The sequence below is a fragment of the Nerophis lumbriciformis genome, linkage group LG23 (assembly GCF_033978685.3).
Source record: "Nerophis lumbriciformis linkage group LG23, RoL_Nlum_v2.1, whole genome shotgun sequence".
Lineage (NCBI taxonomy): Eukaryota > Metazoa > Chordata > Actinopteri > Syngnathiformes > Syngnathidae > Nerophis > Nerophis lumbriciformis.
Genome location: NC_084570.2, coordinates 121578 through 132057, shown reverse-complemented (window position 1 = coordinate 132057; position 10480 = coordinate 121578). Strand labels below are relative to the sequence as shown.

Below are 10480 nucleotides of genomic sequence, written 5' to 3'. Positions count from 1 at the left end.
ACCTGTTCCACGTTTGGACTCATTGTGCACTCTTGTTGTCACCATAGCAACCCATTAGTTTTCACCTGCACTCACGACTCACGCACCTGTCTTTAATCATGTCACTATTATTTAAACCCATTGTTGCCAGGAAGTCTCCCTGGCGACATCATACCCCTGTCACACTCTCTTTACCTCTGCGTACTTCATGCCCTGTCCAAGTAAGTTTTTTTGATTCGTGCCACAGTTAGCGACTTTTGTTCATGTCCTTAGTTTTTTGCCCACGTGCAAGTATTGGTTTCATTTGTCAAGTTTGTACTTCTGCCTTGTGCGCTCCTTTAGTTTGTTCTTTTTGTTATAGTAAAATTAAATATGTCTTCACCTTCACGCCATGTCTGGTCCAAATGTTCATTTGCACCACGGGAGAACAAACCACGCCATAGTCCAAGTCTTGACACCGTTGACCACATTGTCATATTATTGACTAGTGCGTTGCACTAATTACTCACTTAAAGGGGAACATTATCACAATTTCAGAAGGGTTAAAACCATTAAAAATCAGTTCCCAGTGGCTTATTTTATTTTTCAAAGTTTTTTTCAAAATTTTACCCATCACGCAATATCCCTAAAAAAAGCTTCAAAGTGCCTGATTTTAACCATAGTTATATACACTCGTCCATTTTCCTGTGACGTCACATAGTGATGCCAACACAAACAAACACGGCGGGTAGAACAGCAAGCTATAGCGACATTAGCTCGGATTCAGACTCGGATTTCAGCGGCTTAAGCGATTCAACAGATTACGCATGTATTGAAACGGATGGTTGTAGTGTGGAGGCAGGTAGCCAAAACCAAATTGAAGAAGAAACTGAAGCTATTGAGCCATATCGGTTTGAACCGTATGCAAGCGAAACCGACGAAAACGACACGACAGCCAGCGACACGGGAGAAAGCGAGGACGAATTCGGCGATCGCCTTCTAACCAACGATTGGTATGTGTTTGTTTGGCATTAAAGGAAACTAACAACTATGAACTAGGTTTACAGCATATGAAATACATTTGGCAACAACATGCACTTTGAGAGTGCAGACAGCCCATTTCAGGCGCGCTAAGAACATATATTTTTCCACGATTTCAGCACTCAGGTTAACCATACCTAAATAGACACAAAATACTGCATTACACAAGACTACCCGAATGTACTCGAATGATTGAAAAAAATAAATGTTTTTAAGCTAAATTATTAGTAAACACAGTTTATGTATAATAATTTACGTAAAACCGTGAGTAATGAATAAAGTTTTCATCAATTAATATATTCTGTAGACATACCCTCATCCGCTCTCTTTTCCTGACAGCTGATCCGTCCAGTTTTGGAGTTGATGTCAGCAGGCCAGGGAAGCTAGGGTCGATATTCTTCTCTTGATCATCTTCGGTTCATTCTTGCCATCTCTGTCGTAGCATATTTTTCGTGGGTAAAGTGTGCGGAACAAACGACTGACCATTTCGTCGGCTTTCCCCACAGCCTCGTATTTTGAACAAATTTCGTCCGATTTCTTGCCACTTTCGCATCTTTGGGCCACTGGTGCAACTTGAATCCGTCCCTGTTCGTGTTGTTACACCCTCCGACAACACACCGACGAAAGTGAGAAAATTGCGGATTGCTTCCCAATGCGAGAGCGAATAATAGAAAGGCGTTTAATTCGCCAAAATTCACCCATTTAGAGTTCGGAAATCGGTTAAAAAAAATATATGGTCGTTTTTCTGCAACATCAAGGTATATATTGACGCTTACATAGGTCTGGTGATAATGTTCCCCTTTAAGTGGGACACCTACGGTTGAATCTACGAGTTAGTCTGCTGATCGCCTTACAACAGACATGTTACTGTACATTTACATATTGTTACAGTGGAACTTTGATTTAGGAACCTAATTGGCTCTTGAACATGGTTTGCAAACTGAAAGGTTTGTATAGTGAAGGCTAGCTCCCCATAATAATCAATCTAAGCATGAATAATTGGTTGTAGCCTCGACAAAAGTACTTATTTTGAAGATACTATGTGTGTATTTACAGTGTATACATGTGTAAGTTGCTTCCCAGCAGTTCCACTGTTAGACACAGCACCGGAGCCAAGCGTGCAGTTTTTTTTTACCAGGTTTTAATGTACATAGATTTTATCAAAGTTTTCTCCAGCAGGACGTGGCTTTTCAGTCACCTCCGTATCCTCTCTCTTGTCCCCGGCCGCTTACTGTTAAAGACAACAGATGATTAGATAACTCGTACCACCTGGGAGATCCAATCACCTGTTCAGCTGTGTCTCGCCGTCAGCCCCATCTGATGGCACTCTGTCCTCAGTTCCATGGACAGAGGCGGTGACTTTTGCTCCTGCAAGTAGCGCTGGCAACACCTCCCTCCACAATACAGTACCGTATTTTCCGGACCATAAGGCGCACTACCGATAAATGGTCTATTTTTGGATCTTTTTTCATATATAAGGCGCACCAGATTATAGGGCGCATTAAAGGAGTCATATTATTATTATTTTTTTCTAAATGGAAAATTGTTCCTTGTGGTCTACAACAGTGGTCCCCAACCACCGGTCCGGGGACTGGTACCGGTCTGTGACGCATTTGCTACCGGTCTGCAGGGAAACATTAAATAATTTATAAACGACTGCATTTTCTCCGACTTAACTTTCGCCTGTCCCACTAGACCAGGGGTCGGCAACCTTTACCAGTCAAAGAGCCATTTTGACCAGTTTCACAAATTATAGATAACAATGGGAGCCGCAAATTTTTTTTGAAATTTTAAATGAAATAACACTGCATACGAAGTTTTTTTTTTTGCTTTGTGCTATGTATATACCAGGGGTCTCAGACACGCTGCCCACACCTTTATGTGGAATTTGAAAGCTGGTGCGGCACGCGGGTTTTAATTGAATGGTGATTGTCAGCGTCATGCGTGCCGTGATGGTACAGCATATAGCACCCACTACAGTCAGCGGGCCTGATCAGCCTCACGTTGTATGGGGCTTCCGCTTTGCTCACGTAGGTGACAGCAAGGCATACTTGGTCAACAACCACACAGCTCACACTGACGGTGGTGGTATAAAAAAATGACAAACAAATTTCGGGAGAACATCTGCACCGTAACACAACATAAACACAACAGGACAAATACCCAGAATCCCATGCAGCCCTAACTCTTCCGGGATACATTATAATTATACACCCCCCCCCCCCCCCCCCCCCGCTACCAAACCCCGCCCACCTCAAGGGGGGGGGGGGGGGGTTGATGTGGGAGGGAGCAGGGTCGGGGTGGGGGCGGGGTTTGGTGGTAGCAGCGGTGTATAATGTAGCCCGGAAGAGTCAGGGCTGCATGGGATTCTGGGTGTTTGTTCTGTTGTGTTTATGTTGTGTTAAGGTGCAGATGTTCTCCCGAAATGTGTTTGTCATTCTTGTTTGGTTTTGGTTCAAAGTGTGGCGCATTATTAGTAAGAGTGTTAAAGTTGTTTTATATGACCACCGTCAGTGTAACCTGTGTGGCTGTTGACCAAGTATGCCTTGCTGTCACGTACATGTGCAAGCAGAAGATGTATATTGTATAACAAGTCTTGGGCTGGCACTCTGTTAATACAGACTGTAGAGGGCGCCAAATGTCTTACCATCATGGCACGCCCTTATTATAGCCGTAAGGGTGAAAATCGGTGAATATTAATCCCTGGAGTTTTCTGCGAGAGGCACTGAAATCCGGAAGTCTCACAGGAAATTTGGGGGGTTCAGCAAGTAAGTGTCATGTCTGTGTAATCATGTTTTATTTTAAGTCATGTTTTGTTTAGTTATAGGACTCTTTAGTTTCTGTCTTTTCACTCCCTTGTCTTGTTTCCATGATTACCCCATTAGTTTCACCTGTTCCACGTTTGGACTCATTGTGCACTCTTGATTGTCACCATAGCAACCCATTAGTTTTCACCTGTACAAGTACAGTGTATCAAACAAGTTACTAAAGCAAATGCAATGGAGTAAATGTAGCGCATTAATGGCCACCGATGGACATAACAGATAAAAAGTAGTCACAGAAAGAAAAACTGAAACTTTATTTGTTGTTATACTTACCAAGACTTTGAAATGAAACATATGTAGTTACTCACAACTAATATAGATCTGCACAGAGCAAATAAATCAAATCAATCAATGACTCCCCCCCGCCCCCAAAAAAAGCAATACACACAAACGAATGCTGAAAAACAAAACCTGCCGCAAATCTAAAATGGTAATTGTTATGTTTTTATACTCTGTAAACTACAAAGCTCTTCTGACTAAGCCAAAAACAAAATAAATAATTGCACATTTCACCCTATTATTGCATTATTTGCAGTTTTCTTCAGAGTCGTATACACAAATGTAAATAAATACAGTTTTCAAACACATAATTATACATGAATATCAATGTTATTGAAATCACACTGCAACCACTTCAACGTAATATTCCTGCTTTGCCATCAATTATACATCGAGAAAGAACTGACCCAAATGCAGACGGACCGCCGACGGGGCCTCTGCTCTTCTGTGCATATTTCCGAAACTATACGAATGACAGCGTTTGACATTCTAGTCAACCCAAATATTCGAATAACACAAAGCTATCGTTTCACCGCTCAGCTCGACTGTCACATCAAACTGTAAGAATTATTGCAGAATGACCGCTTGCAACGCATCCGCGTTTGAGTTGAAGGCTGTAGAATAAAAGTAGCGACGGTTGCCGCGTTGGATGGTAGATCACGTGACTTGGACAGTAACATTCAACAGCTGTTTGTGTACATCAACACAGAACTATAGTAGAGTTTGACCAAATATCATCCTTGCCTCCATCTCACATCAGTGCTAGGTTAGGTCAGGGGTCGGCAACCTTTACCAGTCAAAGAGCCATTTTGACCAGTTTCACAAATTATAGAAAACAATGGGAGCCGCAAACATTTTTGAAATTTTAAATGAAATAACACTGTATATAACATTTTTTTTTGGCTTTGTGCTATGTATAAACCAGGGGTCTCAGACACGCTGCCCACACCTTTATATGGAATTTTTAAGCTGGTGCGGCACGCGGGCTTTGAATGAATAGCGCTTGTCAGCGTCATGCGTGCCGTGATGGTACAGCAAACAGCATCCACTACAACCAGCGTGCCTAATCAGCCACATGTTGGATGGTGCTTCCGCTTGCTCACGTAGGTGACAGAAAGGCATACTTGCTCATCAACCACACTGACGGTGGCGGTATAAAAAAAAACTTTAACACTCTTACTAATAAAGCGCCACACTTTGAACCAAAACCAAACAAGAATGACAAACACATTTTGGGAGAACATCTGCACCTTAACACAACATAAACGCAACAGGACAAATACCCAGAATCCCATGCAGCCCTAACTAAATAAATAAATGATAAATGGGTTGTACTTGTATAGCGCTTTTCTACCTTCAAGGTACTCAAAGCGCTTTGACACTACTTCCACATTTTACCCATTCACACACACATTCACACACTGATGGAGGGAGCTGCCATGCAAGGCGCTAACCAGCACCCATCAGGAGCAAGGGTGAAGTGTCTTGCTCAGGACACAACGGACATGACGAGGTTGGTACTAGGTGGGGATTGAACCAGGGACCCTCGGGTCGCGCACGGCCATTCTTCCACTGCGCCACGCCGTCTCTTCCGGGATACATTATACACCCCCGCTACCAAACCCTGCCCACCTCAACCGACGCACAGAGGGGGGGTGGGAGGGGGGGGGGGGGTTGATGTGTGAGGGAGCAGGCTTGGGGTGGGGGCGGGGTTTGGTGGTAGCAGGGGTGTATAATGTAGCCCGGAAGGGTTAGGGCTGCATGGGATTCTGGGTGTTTGTTCTGTTGTGTTTATGTTGAGTTAAGGTGCAGATGTTCTCCCAAAATGTGTTTGTCATTCTTGTTTGGTTTTGGTTCAAAGTGTGCCGCATTATTAGTAAGAGTGTTAAAGGTGTTTTATATGATCACCGTCAGTGTAACCTGTGTGGCTGTTGACCAAGTATGCCTTGCTGTCTCTCACGTGTGCAAGCAGAAGATGTATATTGTAATAATAATAATAATAATAATAACTAGGATTTATATAGCGCTTTTCTAAGTACCCAAAGTCGCTTTACATGTAGAACCCATCATTCATTCACACCTGGTGGTGGTAAGCTACTTTCATAGCCACAGCTGCCCTGGGGTAGACTGACGGAAGCGTGGCTGCAATTTGTGCCAACGACCACCACCTATCATTCATAATTCAATTCACCGGTGTGAGTGGCACCGGGGGAAAAGGGTGAAGTGCCCCGCCCAAGGACACAACGGCAGCGATTTTTGGATGGCAAGAGGCGGGGAGCGAACCTGCAACCCTCAGGTTTCTGGCACGGTTGCTCTACCCACTACGCCATGCCGCCCCAAAGGTTATTATTGTATAACAAGGGTTGGTCTGGCACGCTGTCAATACAGATCGTAGTGGGCGCCAAATGTTGTACCATCACGGCACGCCCTTAATATAGCTTTAGGGTTGAAAATCGGCGAATATTAATCCCGGGAGTTTTCTGCGAGAGGCACTGAAATCCGGAAATCTCACGGGACAACTGGGGGGGTTCAGCAAGTAAGCTGCTGAGCCGCATCAGAGTGCTCAAAGAGCCGCGGGTTGCCGACCCCTGGGTTAGGTGAAGCTGACTGACGGAGAACCAAAAACAACCAACCAAGCAGGTTGTTGTTCCGAAAAATAATAACCAACGAAGTTGCTGACACAGCTGTGACCATAAAAAGACATTCAAACTTAAAGCCTCGACTGAACAATGAAAGAAATAAACAATCGTGAAAAAGAGACCGAGTGGTCCCCGCCCAGGCCCCCGTGGGTTCCTACCCGATGAACCCCTGAACATTCCTTGGCCCCCCAAACACCATTTGGCTCGGTCCAACCTCTTTTGGTGGGAAAAATTCGGCTTCATTTGCTCTTGAGATCTTCCTTTCTTTTCCATCAGAGAAAAGAGCTAAAAAGGTTTTGGACGAAACCCAAGACCAAACTAATCCCTCGCACATCAGAGGTCAGTCCGGAGTAAAGTGTTGAATCTTCTATTGCATGAGCGCCGCGTAGTTGACAACTTGTCATCAAAGTCCTTGTACAAAACAAATACAGTATGATCATAAACAATCATTTCTAAAATTTCCTGTCAGCGCTATTTTAGCCACTGAGATGTCTCTAATTCCATTCATGCATGTATACTAGTCATAGAAGGAGGCTACAGGTCTGGGCAGGGTGTGGGGCTGCACATGAGCGGCCAGAAAAAAAAATGCTGAAAACATTAGCGGAGAAAAGCAGGAGCACAAAGCTATAATAACATTTCAAGGTCCACTGAACAGCTTCTGTTCAAATACACAACGATACGACACTTAACACATGCAATATAAGTAATAATGTAAATATCGGAGATAAACACGAAATGAGAGGCTCTAGGAGTAATATCATTGGCTAAAAAGGGGTTATGAGATGTAACTCCACAAAGATGCAAATTGGGTCTTACTAAAATGTGGCTACATCCCACCACACTCTGCCGATAGCATCGTTGAGTTGTAATCGATGCACACAACTATGATCTGCACGATTTTTGCTCGTTTACCTATTATGCTTGAATGTTCTATGACGCAGCCCAGAGAGCGAGAAACAGATTAAAAGAAAGACAAAAAGTAACACAAGTTTTTGCTAATAAACATTCAACATGCTTCAACAGTTCTCTAAAACAAAAACAAAAAAACCTAATCAACAGAGAGTTCTCTCTCTTTTTTTCCATTTTTTTTTTTTTTTAACTAAAATCTTAATTTAAGTGGCTCTCTGAAATCAAAGCCAGCTCTCGGCCCCTCGCCGGTGTGTGGAAGACCAGGGCGGCCGGTGCGCAGGGTTTTCGGAGAGCCAGAGCCAGAGTCTGGAGGGCGTCGTCAGTCGTTGGGAAGGGTCAGATGGAAGAGCCAGACAGGGACCTCAGGATGTGGTCATGGAGGATGGGTCGTTCCACATGGCCGCCACGTCTCGGAACCTGAAAGAAGGAGATGAAGCCTCTTTAACCATTTGAGCCACAGAATGGTTCAGTGGAAGCTGTTTAAGTCGATGTCTCTCGGGTTGGATGACTCAAGTACGGGAGTTCTTGTCTTGGTTTTTGTCTTGTGAATTTCATGTTTTAGTTTGAAAAATAACTCTCCTCTCGTTTCAGGTCACTTGCCATTCCTTTTGTGTAATCAGTCTGACGTCATCTCTGATCCCTCATTGTTTCCACCTGTTCCCCAATAACCCCATGTGTCTTATATTCCACGTCTCCCTTTGTTCTGTGACAGAATGTCTCGTTGTCTCGTGCATCTCCAGCCTTGTCTCGTCTTGCTTTGAGTATCCTGATCCTGAATTCCCTTGGTGGTATTTTCAGTTTCCTTTTCTCCTCTTAAAAGGGAACATTATCACAATTTCAGAAGGGTTAAAACCATTAAAAATCAGTTCCCAGTGGCTTATTTTATTTTTCGAAGTCTTTTTCAAAATTTTACCCATCACGCAATATCCCTAAAAAAAGCTTCAAAGTGCCTGATTTTAACCATCGTTATATACACCCGTCCATTTTCCTGTGACGTCACATAGTGATGCCAATACAAACAAACATGGCGGATAGAACAGCAAGCTATAGTGACATTAGCTCGGATTCAGACTCGGATTTCAGCGGCTTAAGCGATTCAACAGATTACGCATGTATTGAAACGGATGGTTGTAGTGTGGAGGCAGGTAGCGAAAACCAAATTGAAGAAGAAACTGAAGCTATTGAGCCATATCGGTTTGAACCGTATGCAAGCGAAACCGAGGAAAACGACACGACAGCCAGCGACACGGGAGAAAGCGAGGACGAATTCGGCGATCGCCTTCTAACCAACGATTGGTATGTGTTTGTTTGGCATTAAAGGAAACTAACAACTATGAACTAGGTTTACAGCATATGAAATACATTTGGCAACAACATGCACTTTGAGAGTGCAGACAGCCCATTTCAGGCGCGCTAAGAACATATATTTTTCCACGATTTCAGCACTCAGGTTAACCATACCTAAATAGACACAAAATACTGCATTATACAAGACTACCCGAATGTACTGGGATGATTGAAAAAAATAAACGTTTTTAGGCTAAATTATTGGTAAACACAGTTTATGTATAATAATTTACGTAAAACCGCGAGTAATGAATAAAGTTTTCATCAATTAATATATTCTGTAGACATACCCTCATCCGCTCTCTTTTCCTGAAAGCTGATCTGTCCAGTTTTGGAGTTGATGTCAGCAGGCCAGGGAAGCTAGGGTCGATATTCTTCTTTTGATCATCTTCGGTGGCATAAGGGACGGTAGAAGCGGTGTGAGCCAAGACATCCAGGGGGTTTAGCTCGCTCATCTGCGGGAACAAACTGCCGCCATTGCTGGCCGTGCTACCGGGGTCCTTTGTCCCTGAATAGCTCACACACTCCGGCAGATTCAATGGGGGTCTGGCGGCAGATTTCTTTGACTTTATGGTTGGAAATGCATCTGCTTTGAGTGTCGCAGGATACCCACACATTCTTGCCATCTCTGTCGTAGCATAGCTTTCATCGGTAAAGTGTGCGGAACAAACGACTGACCATTTCGTCGGCTTTCCCCACACCCTCGTATTTTGAACAAATTTCGTCCAATTTCTTGCCACTTTGGCATCTTTGGGCCACTGGTGCAACTTGAATCCGTCCCTGTTCGTGTTGTTACACCCTCCGACAACACACCGACGAAAGTGAGAAAATGGCGGATTGCATCCCGATGAGCGAATAATAGAAAGGCGTTTAATTCGCCAAAATTCACCCATTTAGAGTTCGGAAATCGGTTAAAAAAATATATGGTCTTTTTTCTGCAACATCAAGGTATATATTGACGCTTACATAGGTCTGGTGATAATGTTCCCCTTTAAGAAGAGTGATTTTTGGTTACATAGTTTTGCAGTTGAAGTGGTGAGTTTATGTTTATTCTTACAGTTAATCCTTTTCCTCAATTTTTGAGTGATCTTTTGTTAACTATTTTTCCAGATCAGAAACAGTGAAGAAGTTTTATAGCCCATTGTTTATCCATCCTTTTGGAGCATTTTTTGTTATTGTTCAATTTCATAGTTATATTCCGTGCTAAGTATAGTTCGCGATTGATATTTTTGTTTCCTCCTTTCGGAGTAATTTTCGGTTGTTCCCTTTTTGTGGAACCTTTTCGCCTAGTTGTCAGATTATAGCTGTTGTTGCATTGCCCTGATTCCGGAGGTGAAAAGTAACATTCAAAATAAAAGCCTGCCGGATTGTTCTCCACTCTGCATCTGAGTCCTATTTTTGATCAAGCCGCGACAGAACCGTAAACTAGCCATTGCTTGTGTGCTTACCTTCACCAGAGATTGGAGATGCTCAATATTGATA

The 10480-nt window shown here is 43.3% G+C and overlaps 1 protein-coding gene across 5 annotated transcripts in view; it reads right to left on the bottom strand.

Moving 5' to 3' along the window:
* Nucleotides 1-5997: 5997 nt before the first annotated feature.
* LOC133622533 (poly(rC)-binding protein 3-like) overlaps nucleotides 5998-10480 on the bottom strand; it is a 65568-nt gene continuing 61085 nt past the window's right edge. For all 5 annotated transcript variants that reach the window (XM_061985360.2, XM_061985359.2, XM_061985361.2 and 2 more), the window contains exon 13: nucleotides 5998-8068. In XM_061985360.2, coding sequence (XP_061841344.1) covers nucleotides 8014-8068 — 55 coding nt within the window. In that variant the 3' untranslated portion in view covers nucleotides 5998-8013. The remainder of the gene's footprint in view (nucleotides 8069-10480) is intronic.